A 25,062-nucleotide genomic window follows, 5' to 3' on the forward strand; every position below is an offset into this window, starting at 1 on the left:
GAAATTACCCTGAGGAAAGGTTTTGAAAATTTCAGTGTGTTGAATGGCTGGTTGGCTTATTTTTAAAAAGTCATAATTTATAATTTCAGACTGTAAGTGGATGAAGTGAGACTGTTGAAGTGTTACATGCTGTATAAACAAATGACATTTCAGTCTTTGTAAACTACAAAGAAAGATGATAGTGACAGAATAATATTAAGTAAGCAGTAAGTCGTGGAACATTTACTGTGTGCAGGTGTTCGTTTTCGTACGTGCAGACATTAAACAGGAGGTGTAGAGTACAAGAAAATTGCAAGGTGTGACGACTTGGCTTCACCTGCTGTGGGCAGGGCCTTTTATGTTTTGGCATTGCAGCTTGGCAGTGGCTTGACTGTCAAAGATCAATCACACTCCCCAAGAATGAAAACAAAAGACAAGATGGTTTCGTGACAAATGAAATATATTGTAATCTGGAATGTCATGTTGAGCCTTCAAGGCATGTCTTGTATGTAGAGTTCTGTTCTACTCTAATTTACGAGTCACTCTAATCATCTGTGCAGACATTCGTGGAAGTATAGGTGTGTAAAGAGAAAGTAGTGGGCGTGCATTTTCGTGATACGAGTAGAAGTTGTCTTCTTTTGCTCCAATAGCAGCTGCAGAATGTGAAGTAGTCAAGCTTTTCTGTGGATGCACACGGGATATCAGAGGCCCTGATTAGCAGGACCTCTGCTTCAAGAAAATCGACTACAGTGACTGGATTGAAAGAGAAAGGTAGATTCTCCAGATGTTGTGTCGGGTGATAGATCTTCCTCTGAACTGCACAAGCCATTCGCAGCCTCTGGATGTGGACATAATACACTCTGTTAAAACCAAATGGAAATAAGCAGTTGTGCAGAAGTAAATTTTGTTTATTGAGAGGAAGAAACTGATGAGCCTCAATGCTTAACATCTACACCGACATCAATACAGCGCAAGGCACGTGATGGTGTGTGCTGTAGGGTACTTCTGGTATGATTAACTAATCCTCTCATCTCTGTTCCACTCATGAATGGTGTGTGGGAAGAATGATAGTTGGTAGGCCTCTGTATGAGCTCTAATTTCTTGAATTTTCTCGTCATGGTCATTTCGTGAAATGTTTGTGGAACAAAGTAATATGTTGTCAGCCTCTTCCCAGAAAGCACTCCATCGAAATTCCAATATTGAACCTCTCCATGATGTCCAACACCTCTCTTGTAGTGTCTGTCACTGGGATTTGTTGAGCATCTGGGTATCGTCCTTGCAGAACTAAATGATCCCTTGAAGAAACACGCCGCTTTTGTTGGATCATCTGTGTCTCTCTTATCAGTCCTTTCTGGTAAGGGCTACGTGTAAATGTTACTACTGCCTGGAATTGTGTAACACAAAAAACTTTGTTAAATTGTTTCATGACGACTGGTTATGGTACATCAGTTGCGATTGAAGATGATGATGAAACACGGAGAGAATGGAGGAGAATCACAGTTGTTCTTGAAAATGGATCATTCCAGGAGTTATCGCTTGTGATTACGATGTCCTGACTTCCACACCTGAGATGAGTGTCATCAGTGAGAAGTGTGAAGTGCTTGTGAAGGCACACAGTGAGATAGGAGCTGACGACAATAGAGGAGGAAGAGTCTGTTGCATGAAGTTTTGCCACTGCTGTGCAAGGAATTGTTATCAGGAACTTACTTTGGGTAAGGCAACCGCTCATGAGAAGTGGTAAGTCTGGTTTCGAGTCTCGGTCAGTCACAAATTTCCAGTTTTCCTCAGTAAATGTCTGACGATGGCCTCGTGAGCCAAAGATCAGTTAACACAATAAAAGTAATACAGTAGAATAAAATCAAACATGTTCTTTTCATTTATTTCCTCATTGATTTATTTCAATACCTCCTAGCAGCCACTGTCTGTCTTCCTTTCAATTTATATTCATATAAGGCTGCAGGATTAAAAACGGTATGAGTTCTTCCTGACATGTGTGAAAAAACAGACGCCATATATTGGGCTCAGTTACTTCAATATCCCTTCTGTGCAGATGCACATGTGTGGTTGAACTCATATGGGAATCAGTGAATGCTGTGAGAATAGAGGCTTAGTCGGTAGTGTCAGGATAAGTTGGGAACTTATCGGCCAGGGACCATGCAGATTGTAGAAACAGTTAAGACAACCACTCAAGAGAAGTGGTCCAGTCCAACACCAAATTTTAACTTTCCTCATTGATTTATTCCAGTGTCCACTAGCAGCTGTTTTCTGTCTTTCCTTAGATTAATATCAGCTAGCTGGAGTGACAGTTTCTGTCACTAATATGCTGGAAAGACAAAAGAAACAACAGTTCTTAAGGTTTTTTTTTTTTTTTTTTTTTGTTAAGGATGTGTTCTGTAAAAATTGATGAAATGTACAGTTAAATCCCTTTTAATGAATCTCTGGATACCAAAATATATTTTCCTTAAATGGGAGTTTTGCCCAAGTACATGGAAGGAGTGAGTCAGAATCATAATTCAAGCATGTTTTTACAAAAATACCCATGTCCTGTGCTAAAAATTTAAATGCACTAAATATATAATAATTACACTTCCCACAGAAAACATCCTTCATCTTTTAAAAAATCAAGAAGTCTTCATTCTTTTGCTCTTCCAGCATATTGTAGGAAAGAACGTGTCACTCCAGATGGTTGATACAAACTGGAAGTGACTCATCATCATAATCACCACCACCACCACCACCACCACCACCACCACCACCACCACCACCAGTTCTTACTAGTGTTCCTTCATAAGCATATCAATCTCAGTATGGAAGTCAGGACATTGTCATCACAACAAGCAATGTCCTGGAATGTTGCACTTACAGAAATATTAGTTTTTTTTTTAATTTTTTATTTTATTCTGTTCTGCTTCTGGAACAATGTAGTTCTCAACAGTTCAGCACAGTTGGTTGTGTTACAGAGTTCCTGGTAGCAACAAACATATGCATAGCCTGTAGAATGGTGAGTCTCATCACTTCCTTCCTGTCAAAGAATGAAACTGACTTGTACACAACTGCTAATCTGCTTCCACAGAAAGTATGTTTGCTGGGGATGTACAAAGCATAGGTTTATAATAAATACAATGTTCCTTCCTGCTGTACCCTTCTTGGCATCTAAACACCCGAAAAAGTTGTAAACGCTTCCAACACTGCTGTACTCATAAGTACAAAATAGCGTTTTTGTGTTTGGGAAACACCTGGGAATTAATAATGGAAGTCACTTCCATTTCTATTTGCACATAACAGCATCATGATGTTTTCTTAACTTCTTTACCTCCATGAATCTCTCTCCGTTAACAGAATAATATTTATGCAGGAAGTCAACTATAAAAGTTGTCAGTTTTGTCAGCGTTGAACATGTATCTGGGCTCATAATCTCGTATCCATTCATGGAAGTGTGATTTTCTTCCAATAGTTTCCACTTTCCTTGACCAAAGATTCACTTTCTCCACTTGAACTTTGAAATGATGTTTTTCAAAACTATTCAACCAGCTGTTTGATGCACTAAAATTTTCAGTGCCAATCTTCAGAGCAGTTTCATGAGTCTTCTCTTGCAGTATGTTTCTGCTTAAAGCAATGTTTCGTCTTTGATCCTTGAAACTTCTTACAATTATATTTTCCACATCATTGAATGTAGACGTAAAAATATTCTTCCTTTTTTGGATCTACAGGAATTGTTAGCATTGGCATATTAGAACAGTTTCTTATTTTTGAATTCGCCACACATTGAGATGGTGCTATATTGTATTCTTCAGCATGTCTGAAAGATTTATGTTAAGATTGTCATCATTGTTATAGCACTTAGTGTTGGTGCCAAACAATATGAGTTGACATCTGAGGTAAACACTGAACAGCAATGTATGTCACTGAACTGCTTAATGGCCCCCCTTGCGTCAACTTCGACTACACTGGTTCTTCAACCACAACAATGCGCCTGCACACATAGCCATCTCTGCTAACAGTTTTTGGCTAAAAATGGCATGATGCCACTGCCCCACGTACCTTACTCGCCCGACCTGGCACTGTGTGAAGAGTAACTGGGGAGTAACCACAAGTAACTGGTAAGTGTACGGTGCTGAAGCAGTGAGTAAAAGAGGTGTGTGTAAATGGTTTAAACACTTTGGAGATGGAATGGTACGTGTCAAGGGTAAGTCATGTTTGTGTCAACTGTCAACAAGCACAATCCCAGACAACACCGAATGAGTGTGGCAGGTGTTTACAGACATCGGCAGCTGTCACTGAAACTGAGCAGGAGAGTAGAAGATAAGCAAAGACAGCATAAGTACTACTGTTCATGAACATCTGAAAAGGCAAAAATTTGTGACCAGTTTCAGTCACACAGGCTGAATGATGAGCAGAAGCTAACCCACATACAAACGTCTTCGGATTTCATTGATATGTCTGACTGGAATCTGCAGTTTTTGGAAACTACTTCTACAGGATCTGAGATCTGGTGCTACCAATACTCTCGTCAGACCAAGCAACAATCAGTGGCGCAGTGTTCATCTTCCCTGCCTCCCAAAAATATCAGATTACTAAATCCAAGCTTAACATGATGTTGATTTTTTATTTATTTTTTTTTATTTATATATATATATAGCAAGAACTGGTGGGTTTGCCCAGAACTTCACCTTTGTGGGCAGTTGAATTTCCTCCATGACAATGCCTGTCAGCACATTGCAGTCCACGTGCTCAACTTTATCACTGAACTCTATGTGACTGTTCTTCAATGCCCTTCTTGTTCTCCAAATTTGGCACTGCCAAACTACTTTTTCTTTTCCCACCTTAGCCTAGCCCTGAAAGGCTTACACTTCGCAGATGTTGTGTCTATCCAGCAATGCTTGCTCACCGTGCTTTGAGCATTTCCACAAGAAGCATTTGCTTACAGTTTCCAACAGCTTTACAGCTGTCAGATGTGTGTTGTAGCTAATGGTGATTACTTTGAAGATCAGTAAATACACACTGCAACTCTTGTTTCCTTTCTTTCCCGAGATCATTCACCAAATTTTTCAATTGCACCTTGTACTAATCGTGCAAATAGTCCTGAGTAGTGAGACCACCCTTCCTCACACTACTTAATTACACCAGAAATGGCGTCACCATCCACAAATTGTCTCAATGACCCAATCGAAGGTGATGAGCTTATTGTTATATTATTGCCATTGACTATGTGGGAGAAATTAGCTTTAACTCAACATAAAGGTACTTAGGAAGTTTGTCTATAGCCACTGACGTGGTGTACCAAGTGATGTGATGTGATGTGCACTGTGGCGTGTGTGTGACTCAGCGGTACCAGATGTGATTCAGTGAGCTATGTGACATCATGTTTTCTTTGTGGCATAATGTCTTCTCTGTACAATAATGGTGTTCTAGCTTTAATCAACATAACATTTTGTGCAGATGACACAAATCCCTGCAGCCATTGTTTTGGGATATGCGCATGTTCTCCACTACATGATTTTTCTCATGCAACTATTCATTAAAATAATTTGAGTCTTTCGTAACTTATTTTCTCACATCACAAATTCATAATGAAATGGCACTCTTCATTTTGCACTAGATTTTACAGTGAAGAGTTCTCAACCTGCCGGCTGGGGTAGCCGAGCGGTTCTAGGCGCTACAGTCTGGAACCGCACGACCGCTACGGTCGCAGGTTTGAATCCTGCCTCGGGAATGGATGTGTGTGATGTCCGTAGGTTAGTTAGGTTTAAGTAGTTCTAAGTACTAGGGGACTGATGACCACCAATGTTAAATCCCATAGTGCTCAGAGCCATTTGAGCCATTTTCTCAACCTGATTTCGTTTGAGTGTGCACGCTACTTCACTTCAGTTATCTGCATGATGGTGGCACTAGGTGACATGTCTCCCTGCATGTGTGCGTGTGCTTTTTAGCTAGCATATGACCATACTTTTCAGATGCACCTTGTAATTATTTATAAAATTTCAAATTCCCTGCAACAGGAAAAATGTTACACTATGCATATTTCCATATAAACATGCTGTCGTAACGTAGCTCGTATAAACAATCTCTTACCACTCTAGGCACAGTTCGGGCAAAGTATTTCAAAAGTACTTGATCAATGTTGCTGGATGGTTTCCCTTACTTGGTCCAAACCCCTGAAATTTTTGGATGTTCATTCCATTATCCATTACTGTATTTGGAACTGTAAATCAGAGTTCATGAGATTTATTTTTCAGGCAGAATCTACCTCCACACACACACACTACATTTTAGATGGTTTCTAATGAACAAGAAACATTCTTAATAGCAGTTCTTTTGTGATTTCCAGAAAATATAGTTGACCAGTTTAATTGAGGTGCATCTGATTTACATGCAATCATCTTTGACAGTAACAAATTCAACACTGTGTGTTTTTACTTGAACATTGATGTTCTCAGTTGCTTTGCGAGGTTGTAGCTGATGATTGGAAAGCTGCAATTTGACTTTTACTTTTTTGTACCACATCATGCTTGCACAGAAACTCTGATCACAATTTAGTTTGCTTTATTGGAAGTAATTAATTGAAATGATTCATTCAAGAACTCATGTGTAATGAAGTTGATGCTGTGTTCAGTGGTTCCTTGAAAGATTCTTGAAGTTCCTCCTCAGCTTCTTTGAACAGTTTATGCATTTCCATCATTAATTACAACAGTGTGTCATTCCTGTTTACTGTAGAACCTTGCCTGGGCATTACAATTGACACCTTCATTGTTGAGCTCAGTAAAGGGTTACCGTATTTGCACATTTCCAGAAGTGTGTTATTGGAAATTCAGAATCATTAGTTGTTTTTATACCAGTTAATTTCCTAACAGCTAGTCCTCTTTACTCAGTTACTCTCAGATTTTCACTATTATTAGTCATTTTGGAACAATACTCAGTAAACATTGTCTGTAATGTCTGACAGTTTTCATGTCATTTATAAAAGGAAATTACAGTCCATGTCACTATTCACTGCTTTACAGAAACACTTATACACAATGTTGATCAGACTCTGGACAATGCACCTCTGTTTATTTTGCTGCAACTCAAACATGTTCTAGTCCACAGCTCGTGGTCTCGCGGTCACGTTCTCGCTTCCCGAGCACGGGGTCCCGGGTTCGATTCCCGGCAGGGTCAGTGGCTTTGACCTGCCTCGAGATGACTGGGTGTTTGTGTTGTCCCCATCATTTCATTATCTTTCATGAAAGTGATGAGTTTGGACTGAGCAAAGGTTCAGAATTTTTATGGGCGCTAATAACCGCACAGTTGAGCCCCACAAACCAAACCATCATCATCAAACATCTTCTGCTACGTTTGCTGAAGATTGCGACATTGTGAAATCCTGGAGCACCTGTCATTCTGTAAATCTACCCATCTCAATAGTATTGCTTCTGGAATTGTATGGTGATTTTCTATTATATTAGTAGTAAACAAAAACTTGCACTTAACAGTTGCTTAGTTTTTATCTGTAGATTCCACAAAGACAAAATAGTTTTACTGTGTGCCACACTGCTACGTTGCAAAACTTTGAAAACATGCATTGTATAACAGCTTTAAATCTATGATTTGTATGAGAGTGAATTGTGCCTCTCTAAGGTCAGGCATCACCACCTACTCAATTTGTGAGGCAACCAGCATTTCAGTAATGCAGCTTTACTGTATGATTAAATGATGATGGCGTCCTCTTGGGTAAAATATTCCGGAGGTAAAATAGTCCCCCATTCGGATCTCCGGGCGGGGACTACTCAAGAGGGCGTCGTTATCAGGAGAAAGAAAACTGGCGTTCTACGGATCGGAGCGTGGAATGTCAGATCCCTTAATCGGGCAGGTAGGTTAGAAAATTTAAAAAGGGAAATGGATAGGTTACAGTTAGATATAGTGGGAATTAGTGAAGTTTGGTGGCAGGAGGAACAAGACCTTTGGTCAGGTGATTACAGGGTTATAAATACAAAATCAAATAGGGGTAATGCAGGAGTAGGTTTAATAATGAATAAAAAAATAGGAGTGCGGGTTAGCTACTACAAACAGCATAGTGAACGCATTATTGTGGCCAAGATAGACACAAAGCCCATGCCTACTACAGTAGTACAAGTTTATATGCCAACTAGCTCTGCAGATGATGAAGAAATTGATGAAATGTATGACGAGATAAAAGAAATTATTCAGCTAGTGAAGGGAGACGAAAATTTAATAGTCATGGGTGACTGGAATTCGTCAGTAGGAAAAGGGAGAGAAGGAAACATAGTAGGTGAATATGGATTGGGGAGAAGAAATGAAAGAGGAAGCCGCCTTGTAGAATTTTGCACAGAGCATAACTTTAACTTAATCATAGCTAACACTTGGTTCAAGAATCATGAAAGAAGGTTGTATACCTGGAAGAATCCTGGAGATACTAAAAGGTATCAGATAGATTATATAATGGTAAGACAGAGATTTAGGAACCAGGTTTTAAATTGTAAGACATTTCCAGGGGCAGATGTGGACTCTGACCACAATCTATTGGTTATGACCTGTAGATTAAAACTGAAGAAATTGCAAAAAGGTGGGAATTTAAGGAGATGGGACCTGGATAAACTGAAAGAACCAGAGGTTGTACAGAGTTTCAGGGAAAACATAAGGGAACAATTGACAGGAATGGGGGAAAGAAATACAGTAGAAGAAGAATGGGTAGCTCTGAGGGATGAAGTAGTGAAGGCAGCAGAGGATCAAGTAGGTAAAAAGACGAGGGCTAATAGAAATCCTTGGGTAACAGAAGAAATATTGAATTTAATTGATGAAAGGAGAAAATATAAAAATGCAGTAAATGAAGCAGGCAACAAGGAATACAAACGTCTCAAAAATGAGATCGACAGGAAGTGCAAAATGGCTAAGCAGGGATGGCTAGAGGACAAATGTAAGCATGTAGAGGCTTGTCTCACTAGGGGTAAGATAGATACTGCCTACAGGAAAATTAAAGAGACCTTTGGAGAGAAGAGAACCACTTGTATGAATATCAAGAGCTCAGATGGCAACCCAGTTCTAAGCAAAGAAGGGAAGGCAGAAAGGTGGAAGGAATATATAGAGGGTTTATACAAGGGCGATGTACTTGAGGACACTATTATGGAAATGGAAGAGGATGTAGATGAAGATGAAATGGGAGATAAGATACTGCGTGAAGAGTTTGACAGAGCACTGAAAGACCTGAGTCGAAACAAGGCCCTGGGAGTAGACAACATTCCATTAGAACTACTGATGGCCTTGGGAGAGCCAGTCCTGACAAAACTCTACCATCTGGTGAGCAAGATGTATGAGACAGGCGAAATACCCACAGACTTCAAGAAGAATATAATAATTCCAATCCCAAAGAAAGCAGGTGTTGACAGGTGTGAAAATTACTGAACTATCAGTTTAATAAGTCACAGCTGCAAAATACTAACGCGAATTCTTTACAGACGAATGGAAAAACTGGTAGAAGCGGACCTCGGGGAAGATCAGTTTGGATTCCATAGAAATGTTGGAACACATGAGGCAATACTAACCTTACGAATTATCTTAGAAGAAAGATTAAGAAAAGGCAAACCTACGTTTCTAGCATTTGTAGACTTAGAGAAAGCTTTTGACAACGTTAACTGGAATACTCTCTTTCAAATTCTGAAGGTGGCAGGGGTAAAATACAGGGAGCGAAAGGCTATTTACAATTTGTACAGAAACCAGATGGCAGTTATAAGAGTCGAGGGGCATGAAAGGGAAGCAGTGGTTGGGAAAGGAGTGAGACAGGGTTGTAGCCTCTCCCCGATGTTATTCAATCTGTATATTGAGCAAGCAGTAAAGGAAACAAAAGAAAAATTCGAAGTAGGTATTAAAATCCATGGAGAAGAAATAAAAACTTTGAGGTTCGCCGATGACATTGTAATTCTGTCAGAGACAGCAAAGGACTTGGAAGAGCAGTTGAACGGAATGGATGGTGTCTTGAAGGGAGGATATAAGATGAAAATCAACAAAAGCAAAACGAGGATAATGGAATGTAGTCTAATTAAGTCGGGTGATGCTGAGGGGATTAGATTAGGAAATGAGACACTTAAAGTAGTAAAGGAGTTTTGCTATTTAGGGAGTAACATAACTGATGATGGTCGAAGTAGAGAGGATATAAAATGTAGACTGGCAATGGCAAGGAAATCGTTTCTGAAGAAGAGAAATTTGTTAACATCGAGTATAGATTTAAGTGTCAGGAAGTCGTTTCTGAAAGTATTTGTATGGAGTGTAGCCATGTATGGAAGTGAAACATGGACGATAACCAGTTTGGACAGGAAGAGAATAGAAGCTTTCGAAATGTGGTGCTACAGAAGAATGCTGAAGATAAGGTGGGTAGATCACGTAACTAATGAGGAGGTGTTGAGGTGTTGAATAGGATTGGGGAGAAGAGAAGTTTGTGGCACAACTTGACTAGAAGAAGGGATCGGTTGGTAGGACATGTTTTGAGGCATCAAGGGATCACAAATTTAGCATTGGAGGGCAGCGTGGAGGGTAAAAATCGTAGAGGGAGGCCAAGAGATGAATACACTAAGCAGATTCAGAAGGATGTAGGTTGCAGTGAGTACTGGGAGATGAAGAAGCTTGCACAGGATAGAGTAGCATGGAGAACTGGATCAAACCAGTCTCAAGACTGAAGACCACAACAACAACAACAATGTTGTTGTATATTTACTTTAAATTACAATACATAAACAAATTACATACTTCATTTAACAAGTTGTAGAAAGTGTAGCTATAACAGCTATTATGGCATTCTTGAGAGATCGAGTTTTTGGGTACACAGCTTTTTTGGATTGGCAATGGAAGTTACTGGTTTTTACCCATTGTTACAAAAAATTTTTCGCAGTTTCTTATGTCTGTATATTATTTTGCACAGGGGTATTTTCTTCGAAGTTGAAACGGTCATCATATGTACCAATATACACTGCCGAATAAAAATTGGCACACCCTTTTAGAGGCTTACAATACATTAAAGATTTATTATTGCAACAGTGCATATGGATTACGTGAAATGATTACATTTATAGATCAATAGCACGAGCGGTTCTGAGCTACCAGGTACTGACCCATGCTGAAACACGCTAGTATTATGTGGTGTAGCCTCCACAAGTGGCAGTGTAGGCAATGACTCTGGCATCCAGTCAATTGTACAGATGACAGATACTGTCCTGGGATGCATTATGCCATGCCTGCTCCACCTGTTCACCTAGTTCTGTAAGAGCTGTTGTTTGACAAATCACATGAGTCACTTCTTGTCCCATTATATCCCACACATGCTCAGTTGGAGACAAGTCTGGAGATATTGCTGGCTAGGGAAGTTCCTGCACATCTTGCTGAGCCTGATGAGTTTCTCAGGCAGAATGCGTGCAAGCGTTATCGTGTTGGAACAACACATCACTTCCCGTTGCAGGAACAGGTCCAACATTTTGCATGAACCATGCTCTGGTTTGTGTCCCCTCTGGAAACAACAAAGGTGAATGAGTGTTGTAGCTTGTCTCATCCCAGACCATAATGCCTGGGTTGGGGCCTGTATGTCTTGGGTGAATGCACATACGAGACAGCACTCACCAGGTGGTCTATGTACAAGTGACTAACACCTGCATGCAGGCAGAAGCTGCTTTCATCGCTGAAGACCACAGTATGGAATTCCATCTTTCAAGTGATTTTCTGATCACAGCAGTCAAGCCTTGCACGTCGATGCTGTAGCATGAGTGAAAGACTTGCTAGAGGTGTACCTGACTGTTGTCCCACTGGTAATAACTGATTCGCAACAACTCTTGTTGATAAATCTGGGCTCACAAGCCCTCTTACCTGTTCTGTGATAGCTGTACGATCTGCCACTGCCACCCTTACAGTGATCCTGGTGGGCTTTCCAGAACCTTGTTCATGGATGTGAGAATGTTCACGTTAGCGCTGATACCAGCATCATTGCACAACCAACACAGCACCTGGGTGACAATTCTTTGAAAGGCCCATCCCACCACTTGGAAGGCCACAATTTGACCCCTTTTATGCTCACTCTGTTGGTTGTAGGAAGCACCTCCATGGCAGGGTTCGCCTGATATATATATGACAAAATGTTTTGTTCACTTGCTAGCTCATTGTTTTGTTCTTCAACTTACACGTGTATAGTGTGTGAAAGTACTAACACATAGCATAGCTGGATGCTGTCCTCATGTTGTTCGAGCAAAAATACATCATCTTACTGTAGTACACAGGAAACAGACCAGATGTCTGTACCAGCCAATATACAAATAAAAAATAATCAATAAATGTATGTTGTCAGAATTAAAGAACTTCTATTAGAAAATAATGGTGAGCACAAGATAAAAGGTAAGATCTTCAGTGATTGCATTAGGGTAAATTACTAGATCAGAGTGTGGTAGCTGAAGTGCCATTGTAAATGTTCGGAAATATATAGAGTACACATTAGTGTGAAAGTGTTTATCCTTTGTATGTGATATGACTAATTTTAATGCTGTTAAATGTCCAGAAAACTGAACTCGTTGTTGTGTGATGTGTTGGTGCAGCAGTATGTGTGTTGTATGCTTTGAAACATACTTAGTATAAGAATTGGAAGCCAACAGTTCAATTTTAAGTAACAGTAATGCAACTCATGCTTGAGATGCAGAATGAAACATTGGAAGGAAAGTCTTTGAAATCTTTCCAACATAAGATGGTCTTAATGTACACTTAGAAAAAAACATAATGGTGTATCAGTTCTTGGTTTCTAAAATTGTTGATCAACTTTCAGGCCTTGTATCTTATAGCAACAAATGGAAAACCTGAGATAAAGGAGAAAGAAAAACTCTCTCAGATATTTCAGGACTTTCTAGATCAATGTCTTGAAGTGGAGGTAGAGAAAAGGGCAGCGGCCTCAGAATTATTGAAGGTATGACAATATTTTTTCTTTTGTAAGCATCAGGTAATAAGTTCCAATATTTTATATATGCATTTCTGCATCTTTGAAAATAAACTAATGATGGCCGTGGCACCTCGAATGATATTGTGTACAATATGTAATTTTAGTTACAAATCAGAAACTTTATTCATTAGTATTTTTACCGAAACAAAATATGACTTTTAATCATAGATATTTTATTTTTATTTCATTTTTCTATACAACAAAGCAAAGTGGTTATAAAATTACTAAAATGCTAGCATCAGACAAGGATTCAAATGAGACTCTGAGATTAGAGGATATGAAATTATATAAATACTAAATGAAACATGAAAAGCAGCAAGAAATGATGCTGAAGGGAAATTGAGGATTGCAAAGGCACAATGAAGAAAGGGGAGGAAGAAATTGAAAAAAAAAATGACATAACAGGATAAATTAGTGTCTGTTGAGAGGACAAAGCATATGATGTTTAGACAAAACTTCATACTCAGCAATTCTGTATTCATCTGCTGGTCGCATCTTGTTATGAATTTGTATTCAGTCTTGAAAGGCTATTTCTCTATGTCTTAATCTTTAGAGAGTCCTACTTATTCCCAGTAGTACCTCTCAGTTACCCAGTTAAAGCCTTCTGTGAGGGCAAGTCAAAAATTATTTACACTTTTTGCTCTACCGTTTATTAACATGAAGCTACAGGTATACATTGCACATCATTTTTCTACGTAATCTCCCTCCTTCTCAATGCACTTGGCGCAAAGGTCAAGGAGCATACTTATTCCTTCCAAATAAAAGGTTTTCGGTTGGTCATGAAGCCATTTTTGCACCACATTTTGCACGTCCACATCTGAGGCAAATCTGCGACCACACAAAGCATCCTTGAGTGGCCCCAAACAAGTGAAAGTCACATGGAGCAAGATGTGGGCTGTAGGGGGGGGGGGGGGGGGGGGGGGGGGGGGGGGGGGGGTATTCCAATGCCTGAAATTTCATCTCGTTGATGGTTTCGATAGTGTGACGCATGTGTGGCTGTTCATTGTCATGCAGTAACACCTTCTTCGACAGCAAACCTCGGTATTTGGTGTTAATTGTTGGCCTCGGCTTATTTTCCAACAATTCACTATGCCCTGCATTATTGATAGTCATTTCCTTTTCCACAAACTCTGCAAGTATGGGCCCCTGTGAGTTCCAAAACACAGTTAACATAACCTTTCCTGTGGATGGCCCCATCTTGAATGTTTCCCTCATTGGTGATTCGGGGTGTTTCCACTGCATACTCTGGGCTTTGACTCAGGCTCGTAGTGATGCACCCGTGCTTCATCTCCAATGACAATTCTGCTTAAAAATGCATCACCTTTGTTGTTGAAGTGAGTGAGTAAGCGTTGACAGACCCTAACATGGGTGAGGTTATGGTTGTCAGTAAGCTTTCTTTGTACCCACCGTGCACAGACCTTATGGAAACCGAGCTCATCGTGGATGATGTGATGGGTGGAGCCATGGCTGATATTCAAAGCAGATGCTAAATCATCAACAGTGATTTGCCCGTTCGCCAGAACCATTTCTCAAGCTTACGGAATGTTATCATCTGTAGTGGACGTTGATGGCCGTCCTGCTTCCTCTTTGTGTGTTAAACTTGTTCGACCACTTTCAAACTTCTCAATCCATAAAAACAATCTTACTTGATAATGCACTTCTCCCATATTGTGATGAATATCTGCCCCTTTGACACCATCCGACCAAAGAAATCGGATCACTGCCCATTGTTCCTCTTTGGTGCACACTTCTAATGGAGCTGCCATGTTATGTCTGCAGCAGAAGGAAGAACAATAGCGGAAATAAGATCAAACTGTCACAGCATTACCATAACAGTATAACAATGACATGTGCAAGGACAGAAGACGAGGTGCGCAATGTAACAAACATTATGGCAAAAGTGTAAATAATTTTTGACTTGCCCTCATACATCTGCATAATACTGTGCAAGCCACTGTATGGTGCTTGGCTGAGGGTACCTAGTACCACTATGAGTTATTTCCTTTCCTATTCCACTGGCAAATGGAGCAAAGGAAAAATATGCCTTTGTGAAAGTCCTGATATCTCTGAATTTCTTTCCTGGTCTTTGCAGGTAATATATGTTGACTGCAGTAGAGTCGCTGGCTCACAAAACTTTTTCAGTAGTCTTTCATGAAAAGAACATAGTCTTCCCTCCAGTGTTTCTCATTTGAGTTTATGGAAAATCTCCATAATACCTGTGTGTTGATCGAACCTACCAGTAACTAATTTAGCAGCATGATTGTGAATTGTTTCACTGTCTTCCTTTGATTCAGCCTGGTTGGGATCCCAGACCCTAGAGCAGTACTCAAGAAAGGGTTGCACTTCTGTTGTAAATGTTCTTTTTTTTTTTATATAGATGAGGTGCACTCCTCTAAAATTTTCGCAGTAAACCAAAGTGGACTATTTGCCTTTCCTATTAGTGTCTGTTCGTGCTCATTGCTTTTTATATTTCTGTGCTATGTTGTGCCTGGATATTTAATTGATGTGACTGTTTTAAGCTGATCATCACTAATGCTATATTCGAACATTATGAGACTGTGTTTCCAACTCACCTGCATTATAATTTTCTACATTTGGAGCTATCTGCCATTCATCAAAGTAACTAGAAATTTTGTGCAAGTCGTCTTGTATCTTCTTATAGTAACTCAACAACAACACACTCCCATACACTCCAGCATCATCAGCAAACAGCCACAGATTGTTGCCCATCCTGTCCGTCAGATTTTTATGTTTATCACACTTCTGTGGGGCATTCCTGATGATAACCTTGTCACTGATGAACACTCACTAACAGGATAATGTTCTGGGTTCTGTTACTTATGAAGTCTTCAAACCACTCGCATATCTGGGAATCTATTTCATATGCAGGAACCTTCACGAATAGTCTGTAATCGGGTGCCTTGTTGAACCGGTTTTGAAAATCAAGGTATATGGAATCTGTCTGTTGCCCTTCATCTATGACTCATAGGGTATCATGTGACAAAAGGACAAATTGAGTCTCATACAGGCAATGCTTTCTAAATCCATGCTGATCTGTGGACAGATGCTTTCCTATCTGTAATTTTGGAGGCCCATTCTCTTACCCTTCTTATGTAAAGGAATCACCTGCACTTTTTCCAGTTGCTTGGGACTTTGTTCTAGATGAGAGATTTGGAAAAAATGGAAGCTAAATAAGGACCCAATGCCAAAGCGTACTCTCTGTAAAACCAAATGGGGACTCCATCTGGACTTGAGAACATACTTGTCTTCAACTCTTTCAGTTGCTTCTCTACACCAGGGATGTGTATTACTATGTCCTTCTTATGAGAGTTTGGGTGGTGGTCATCCTCTTGCTTAGATGACTCCATAAATGCACAATTTAAAAGTTCAGATTTCCTTTTGCTGTCTTCTATTGCCATACCAGATTGGTCAGTGTGTAACTGGATAGAAGTCTTCGACCCATGCAGCAGTTTTATGTATAGGACCAGAATTTTCTCAGGTTTTTGGCAAAATATTTTGCTAAGGTATGATGCTGGAAGTTTTTGTATGTCATTTGCGCATGCTCTTTTGAACGTAGATTGTGACAGTCTCTGCTTCCCCAGCATTTTCCAGATTTTGTTGTTAAGTCATGGTGAATCTTTTCCATCCTTAATCCATTTACTTGGCACATACTTCTCCAGAGCACAATTTACAATCAGTTTAAACTTTTCCCACGATTTTGCTATGTCCATCACACTGGAACTGAATGATTGCCAGTCATTATCTAGGTGGGACACTAACAACAGCATAAATGCTCATTCTTGCAGGTTGTTCTCCTAGCCTTCTTGACGGACTTATTAACTTCAGTAGCAGTTGTCACTGAGTTTTTCGCCTTCAGCTTGTGTATAATGTTTGTGTTGTATAGTTTCATTTTGAGCCATTTTTATGTTTTTATAGTGTTTAGTCCAAAGCCTAGTTTGATGCAGATCTTCACTAGACTTATGGTTCCCAAAAGTGAAAGCTTGTCCCCCCCCCTCCCCCCCCCCCCCCCCCCCCCACACACACACACACAAAAAAAACTATTCCCTCCATTATCAGTGTACAGGCACACACGGTGCTGGTCAGGTTGGCGGAATTTTTTTCAGTGAAAGAGTTGGTTAAAAGTTAATAAATTCACCGTATTCTGTGTACAGGATACACACATGTACCTAGATTAGCCTGTGAGACCTTTAGCCAGTCGTGCAGTCATAACATGATGAAAATTTTGGTGTTGGAACAGAGTCTGAGAAAAAGATGTGTAGGAGAGGATTCATGACATTGCTAGTTGGAAGCTGGTGCCACAGAGCACATCCAGTATGGATCGAATGCTCCAAATGACAGCAAGCAATTAACATGTGACTTCTCTCCCATGCTCATTGCTCACTGCCCTCAGCAGGTGCATAGTGGGCATCTTGTCTGCAAATCTCATTTCACAGGAATGACCAAAATTTGCTGAGCAATGCTCCTACTCAACACATAGATAACAATATGTACGTGAATATCAGAGGAAATGGTTAGAATGAAAAATTAAAATTAAACTTAAAAAGAATTATATATCAATCAGACTGGTTAGGTGAGATGAATATTGCTCCCTCTTCTGTAAGGCCCAAACATAGTGGAGAGAGGGAGAAGGGGTGTTGAAGCACTAGGGAGCTTAAGGCTAGGAATATCAAAGGCCCGATCAGCCCATATGTTACTGGCCAGACATTGGCTGTATGCAGTTGTTGAGGATAGAAGTGAGAGGTGAAGGTAGTAGCCCTTATCCTTCTTAGCAATTTAGTAACTTTCTATTAAAGTCATCAGATAGGAATGATCTTCATTATATAAAAATTATGTTTGGGACAGCAAATATCAATTAAGCTACTTAGATCCCACAGGCAAAAGCCTAATTTGTGTGGTGAAATTCCACAACAGTGGTTTAAATCTTGTTAGTGGTCATTAAAACTTGATTCACTAAATACAGCAAACTGAACCCATTAATTGCTTTGTGTAGGGACCAGAATTTGTAGCATCTATTTTTGATGAAAAACCGTATATTTTTTCACAAATTAGCATCTATTTTTGGCCAAATTAGTGTCTATTTTTCTGGCGGTGATGCGATGGATATAATAATCTGATTACGCACTGTTACATCCTATTCTTAGCAAATGTTTCATTTAATACTACCGTGTCATCAGTGTGCTGGAGGAATGAAAGAAAACTGGTACTTTCCAACAGAATTTTTTAAATATGTATTTTTATTGCTCAAAAGCGTGCAAATTTCAGCAATAGTTTCATTATTGGTACAGTTACACCAAATTTTGTTACTCAGAAGGAAGGAGAGTACAGTTTCTGCAGTACTTTCTTCAGGGTAACACCACCTGTCGGTTACAACCATATAATATTGATACAGAATTCTCTCACTGTCAGCATTGTTTGTTGTTGTCCACAATAAATCCAAGCAATGTTTGGCAAATGTTTCATATTCACTTTGGCAAATGTTTCATATTCACTTTGCTTGGCCCTAAACAACCTTGATTACATCAACTTTGTTATGCTCCTTCAGCTCCTTCTCAATATGTTTTTCAAATACGCATACCCACTAAACATGTTGTGCGCTGCTGTAGCTGGGCAACTGAGAAGTGTCTTGGTTTGAGGATCTTTAGAACTATTCAGAATGACATTTCTAGGCTAAAATGCCTGTGCCGAAGCCTCAAATTTCTTAAGATTGGGTGCAGCAGTTGTAGCTCATCATATGTCACAAAATTATAATGGCTGCCGAGGTGAGGGAGAAGGGAGAGAAGATTCCTCGTAGCGGTGAGCCGAGGCTCCACAGGAGGCAGGAGGAGAGGGGTAAAGTGGATAAAGTGGCGTACCGGTTGCACAAGATACGGTGGTCGATGTGCAGTGACCAGTTTTCATCCAAAGAAGTGAGCAAGGTCATTCGTTTTTTCAGAAGGGGAGGTTACTAGAGCTGGGCAAGTTTTTTTTTTCCCCCAGAAGGGCAGGTCGCCAAGTGTTTGCTACCTTTTGGCCAGTCATTGAGGCAGAATCGACTTGTACACCCTGCACTCTTTCTCAAATGATTTTACGGAGGCTATTGGGTAGAAAAAAATTCATTTTTGCTTTACTTGTAGCTTTATACGTCAGGCTCATTACAATGTTCCTGTCATTCTGTTAACGGCACTAGTTATTGTGACATGTACGTGGAAGTAAAACACTGCACAAAATTCAAAAATGTTGATAAGTAAAAATAGGGCTTGCTATGATTTTGTGTCTGGTATATATTGCATAATATGTTGCTATGTATGAAATTTAGCTTACATATTGAATTTTTCTTTAGACTTGCTTGGAGGTCTCCAACAGTCACCAGTCTCAAGAAAATTGACCTGACATATCACACTCATTTACGGTCGCACCATGCCAGTGAAAAATCCATGGTGAAATATGCACAACATTCCTCAGATTTTATAAATGCTTCGACATATCGAAATGAGATTTTGTTAAATGATAGCACACAAAGAGGAGAGGATTTTGCCATAGGGTTATTGTGGAAAACTTCGTTGTCTATTGTGTTATTGCAGTAACTACAAACTTATTCGATGAAAGACCGTAATTGTTCAGAGCCATCAATAACTGGTGAAACGAGAAATGCTGTGGGTTTGGAACAACCTAAGTGAAATCATTACCTGTTTATTTTGTACTGAGGATGTGCTTTTTCCTAAGAGGCTGACCTTACCTTTCCTCAGTTCGTCACTTAATAATCATAATAAACCACAGTTTCAGAATTTTGTCACAGTTGTGTCTGCGTAACATGTTAGTGAGGTGAGACTGTCTAAACTCCACTGAGTTTTGGCAAAATAAGAAAATTTTAACATGGCAACAAGAGAAATGTGTAGGTTTTACTCAAAATTCCCCATTCGTGACTCATCTCTGGAAGTTCTAAATGGTTAACAAACCAAGCAAAAATAAATCTCTCTATTTTCAGTGGAATTCTTTGTAGATATTAACCAGAGAAGAGGTGGCAATCTCTTTGAATGGTCACCATGCAAGTGTGGATGTAGAGGGGCCATGCTTAATATTTACCAAAAATGTGAGTGGAGGCTTCAGTTTAGAATGATACTTCCCTTCAGCACCTAGCGTTTCCCCTACAGTGCTCTGAGTGATCCCCCACCACTGTCGCTCTCCCCACGGATCCCCAGTGGAATGCTTATCTAGTGGCCAAGACATTTAGCATGCACTATACTCCTGTGGAGTGTATGAGGAAAGGGGGAAGTGCTACGTCACAGAAGGAGCACGCAATACAATAATGACGTTGAAGTACTGCATAGTGTTCTCTGTTTGTTAAGAAAAAGGAACATCAATTTTGGTCATCAATCTCTAATGTTAATTTTGCATATGAATCACAAACTCTTCAGCTTCACTGCATCAGTTTAAGTGCTACTCAGGGACTCAATAATTTTCTGGGTGAAGTTGCAACAAATACGATATTCGAAAGATGTTGGCCATCGTCTTTGGAACTTGTCATCAGCATTGAAAACACAATAGATGCACAGCAAATGAGAAGGTTTTGATATAAATAAGTACAAGTACTTAAAAATATTACAACTTGGATTATACTATTTAGCTAGTGAGGGAGGACAGAATCATCAATTCAGAAGTCAGAGAGAATGTAGAAATCAAAATTAAGCTCAATATTTTCAGTCTTTATCAGTATCACTTTGTAGATAGTGAAAATAGATGTTTCATAACAGGAGAAAGACTGGCTTTAACTTCAGAGGAGAATTTCAGTTACAGTTAGCTATGTGGAATGTTGAGAATGTTGTCAAGCTGAATAGATTCTGTGGAAACATGGGTTTCCTATTCAGTACAAAGTAGCAAAATGAAACACTCAACAATTGTGAGGGATAATTCTGTAGAAAAGCTACTCTGGCAGGCATAACTACATATTAAAACAAGTCCTCATCCTTTGAAACTTCCCGCGGATCAGATTTCACACACACTTAGATTGGAGGACACACTTGATATATCCTTCTCACTTTCAAAGTATGCATAATACATAAAAGATGAACAATCAGAAAAGTGTTCTTGATGACACGAAATACACAAACTAAAATTCTAATACCATAGGAGCTTAACAAAATAACTGTACAGTAGTTGGTAGATACTACCAGTTAAAAGATTGGTGGAGTGACCTTGTGTCTGTGGGTGTCCAAACAAATTACTGATGCATGCTATTAGCCGCCAGTGTAGCAAAAGAGACTCTTCATGTCAGAATCAATAAACACTTTATTGTGTTGTGCAGGGCGTTAGTTAACGATGAATACCAGTAGAACCAACCTGAGAGCTAGAATGTTCAATAGTCAAAAAGTACCTCTGTAAGTAATTAACAACAGAATGAGAAACTATTCTAAGAGTAAGCACGCAAGTGTTATAGAATACAGTGCCTCTGGAGGCTGCTGCAGAAGCACCAGTGTTTCAAAATTACGTGCTAAAACAACACAACATGCACTGCACTGTCGTGTCACTTCTGTCTGCTTATCAGCCTCAACCTGAATCACAGAGCAGTGTCTAAAACCCTTGTAGGTAAATGGACCCATCAACTTGAGTATGTTGTGTCTCCTAATGGCTTCTTCTCATTGACTGTTAGAAGAGCCGGCGGTGATGAAGCAGTTGAAACTGGGTCGGGATTGTGCTGTGTTGTCCTTGTCAGCCATTTTTCTGGACAGAGGTATGTCCGTTTCACATTGTCCAGTGAGAAAGGAGTGGTTTTGCATTAACGATAAAGTCAAGCATACAATCTTCTCATAGTACCACTTTATGCGGTAAGGTGGTTGTAAGGGGGGTTTCACACCTTCAGAGCATAGAATTGTGTGTGTGCACTTGTGAAGGTCTCAGTGTACATATGTAGGATTGGTGCTATGTCTGGGTGTTTGTCTGGAAAGGATGTGATAGATGTGTTCTCTCAGCTGACAAATACGAGGGTCGTCCACAAAGTAAGTCTTGTTTCTATTTCTATCCACGGCAGCGCTACGATCACAGTTTCGAGCATGCGTGGCAGTTACTCTGACTCAAGGAGAAGACATGTATACCATTTTGAGATTGCTGCTGCCTACAGGTGCTTTGTAGTCCTTGTTTATAATGTCAGCTGTAATTGAAAATTCCGCTGCATGTGAAATCAGATCTGTGATTCGTTTTCTAAATGCAAAGAAAGTTAAACAAAAGGAAATTCATCGCCAAATCTGCGATGTTTACGGACAAAATGCTATGAGTGATTCAATGGTTAGAAGATGGGTCGGACTGTTCAATGAAGGACGTGATCGAGTACAAGATGAAGAACGAAGTGGACGCCCATCTGTGGTTACTGATGAACTGGTTCACACAATTCAAGAGAAGATTAAGCACAACTGTAAGTTTACACTTAGTGCCCTTGCTATTGAAGTTCCGCAAATCTCATGATCACTAATTCATGAAATTGTTACTGAAAAACTGAAATTCCGAAAACTTTGCTCACGTTGGGTACCCAAAATTTTTACTGAACAACACAAAAAACAATGGATGGGCTGTGCACTTCAGTTTTTGACAAACTATAATGAAGAAGGTGATGGTCTTCTTTCTCGGGTAGTCACGGGGGATGAAACTTGGGTGTCGTATGACATCCCTGAAACAAAACGTCAATCAATGGAATGGAGGCACACTTCATCCCCAATGAAGGTTAAGCCTAAGCAAATGTTGACACCTCGAAAAGTCATGTGCACTGTTTTTTGGGACAGAAAAGACATTTTGATGATTGATTTCATACCACGAAGCCAAACAATCAATGCACATGGTTACTGTGAGACCATTAAGAAATTGCAAACTCTTACCGGAATTTCACTGGGATGCATTTGATCATCCTCCGTACAGCCCGGACCTCACTCCTAGTGACTTTCATGTCTTCTTACACCTAAAATCTGTCCTTGGTGGTCAACACTTCAACGATGGTGATGAGCTGAAAGAACATGTTACTACGTGGTTGAATACACAGGCGGCAACCTACTATGAAGAAGGCATACAAAAATACTATGACAAGTGCCTACAAAATTTTGGAAGCTATGTAGAAAAGTAGTTTAACAGTTGCAGATTTTTGTACAATAAATATTTTTTTCTGTATCTGTACATGTTTGTTTTATATAACCAAACGGAACTTACTTTGTGGACATACCTTGCAAAATCACCATTTGTCAAGTTGGATAGTTTCAAGGACCATGGATCACATTTCAATGTACAGAAGTTTGGCAGCTGAAGCATCCAAATCCAGATTGTAAGTGTTTCCCAGACCGAGCAAAGCCATTGGTAAGGCTGTGGTTCAACTTGTCACGGCATATCAGGGCTGCTTTCAGCAATCATTGCCAGAATTCTATCATCCCATTGCTAGCAGGATGATAGCTCATTATTCTGTGGCGCACAGTGCCACAGAATTTAGTCAGCTGTGTGAACAGGTCAGAATCAAACTGGCTTCCACACTGCATCATGAACTGTGAAGGGTAGCCAAAACGTAACACCCATGTAGAAACAAAGGCAGAAGCCAAGATCTCTGCCAAGATGTTCTCCACTGGTGTGGCTTTTGTCTACTGGTGTGGCCTCTGGCTAGCAGGTGAAACATTCTGTCATTCTTAATAAATAACACTGGCCGTTGGGTGAAGGTAAGGGGTTGACCACATCAATATGAATGTGTGCAAACTGAGTGGCACAGGTTATGTATATTATCAAAAGGAAAGGACAGTGTTTCCAATTATTGCGATTAGACACATCACAGTACAACTTCGCATTGGTGTCGGGAATCTCTACTGCCTGAATTTTGAGCTGTGATTCAGAGTCTTCAAGCAGGTCATGCAGCTCCCTGTCTGATTGTTGTGTCACCACAAGTTCTGTGAAATCCATCAAACAAGTGATGCTGCTGATGTAGGAGAGGCAATCGGCCACTATATTGTCAATTCCAGTATTTGCTGTCTGTATGCACTGAACTGAGAAATGAAGACTAACTGCTTGTGTTGCCAAGGTGAACAATTTGTTATTTTGTCAGAAGGCAAATGCGAGTGGTTTTTGGTAGGTAAAGATGATGAATTAACTGGCCTCCAGTTGAGATTGGGAATATTTAAAGGCTTTGTACATTGCTGAAAGCTGTCTATTGTAGACACTCCATTTCTTTTGAGTTGGACACAGCTTGTGGAAGAAGAATGCTAACAGCTGCCATGTTCCATCATGAAATTGTAGCAGTGCTGCATCGATTGCCATCTGACTCGCATCAACTACCAATGCTAATGGTGCGCTCGATTCTTGTTGTACGAGTAATGTCCATCCACTACACTGTGCTTGGCTTCTTCGAGAGCTGAGATCATTTCATCCATCCATGAAACTGGTGAGTTTCCCTTCTTCAGGCCAGTGAGTGCTGTTGTTAACACTTCGAATCCAGAACCCTTTGGAGCATGCATATAACAGAATCCCGGGCATTTTTGGCATCTCTTTAATTAATTACCATTTCATTCTTCAAACCTTATTTAAAGATATGGAACTATTTTTTTTTTCTTTTTAGAGGGAAAGGTTCCTATTTGATCCATTTGTAAAATAAAGCTCATTTAAATACAAGTTTAGGACACAATTTTTTTTTTTACATTTCAGTATATATTTAGTGGAAAAAAATTCTGTACAGATTCTTATCTATCTGTACATTTAACAATAATTTGCCCTTGTATGGTACAAGTTGAAACACTCTGGCATGTACAGCGGAATTTTACAGTTAGGGCACCAGCATACTGTTTCTTTTCTTGAAGACTTTCCATTGGACAGATTTGTTTTTTCTGCACAAATTTTGCGCTCTTGTGGGATGTGCCGCCCTTACAGTGGAAGGAATCCTGTCTGCAAAATGCCTTCCTAGAAGTCTGCTGCTACACGCATTTTGGGGAGTAGCAGTATGTTGATGTACAGCATTTGTCTTTGAAAATTCTTCACCTAATTGCAGAAGAAAATTTGCCAAATGGCAGCCTTTGTTCTGAGTGTTTCTTGTTTTACAGTGAAAGATGGAAGCATTCACTGCTGCCATTATAAAAAGATGGAAAAACAATTTCTTCACCATTTCATTTGCCTTCTCT

The 25,062-nt window shown here is 39.8% G+C and overlaps 1 protein-coding gene across 2 annotated transcripts in view; it reads left to right on the top strand.

Annotated features, from left to right (window-relative positions):
• LOC124776520 (serine/threonine-protein kinase Pak) overlaps positions 1-25,062 on the top strand; it is a 140,053-nt gene that overhangs the window by 108,259 nt on the left and 6,732 nt on the right. For both annotated transcript variants that reach the window (XM_047251548.1, XM_047251549.1), the window contains exon 9: positions 12,764-12,901. In XM_047251548.1, the coding sequence (XP_047107504.1) occupies positions 12,764-12,901 (138 nt within the window). The remainder of the gene's footprint in view (positions 1-12,763; positions 12,902-25,062) is intronic.

The sequence above is a fragment of the Schistocerca piceifrons genome, chromosome 2 (assembly GCF_021461385.2).
Source record: "Schistocerca piceifrons isolate TAMUIC-IGC-003096 chromosome 2, iqSchPice1.1, whole genome shotgun sequence".
NCBI classification, from domain to species: Eukaryota; Metazoa; Arthropoda; class Insecta; order Orthoptera; family Acrididae; genus Schistocerca; species Schistocerca piceifrons.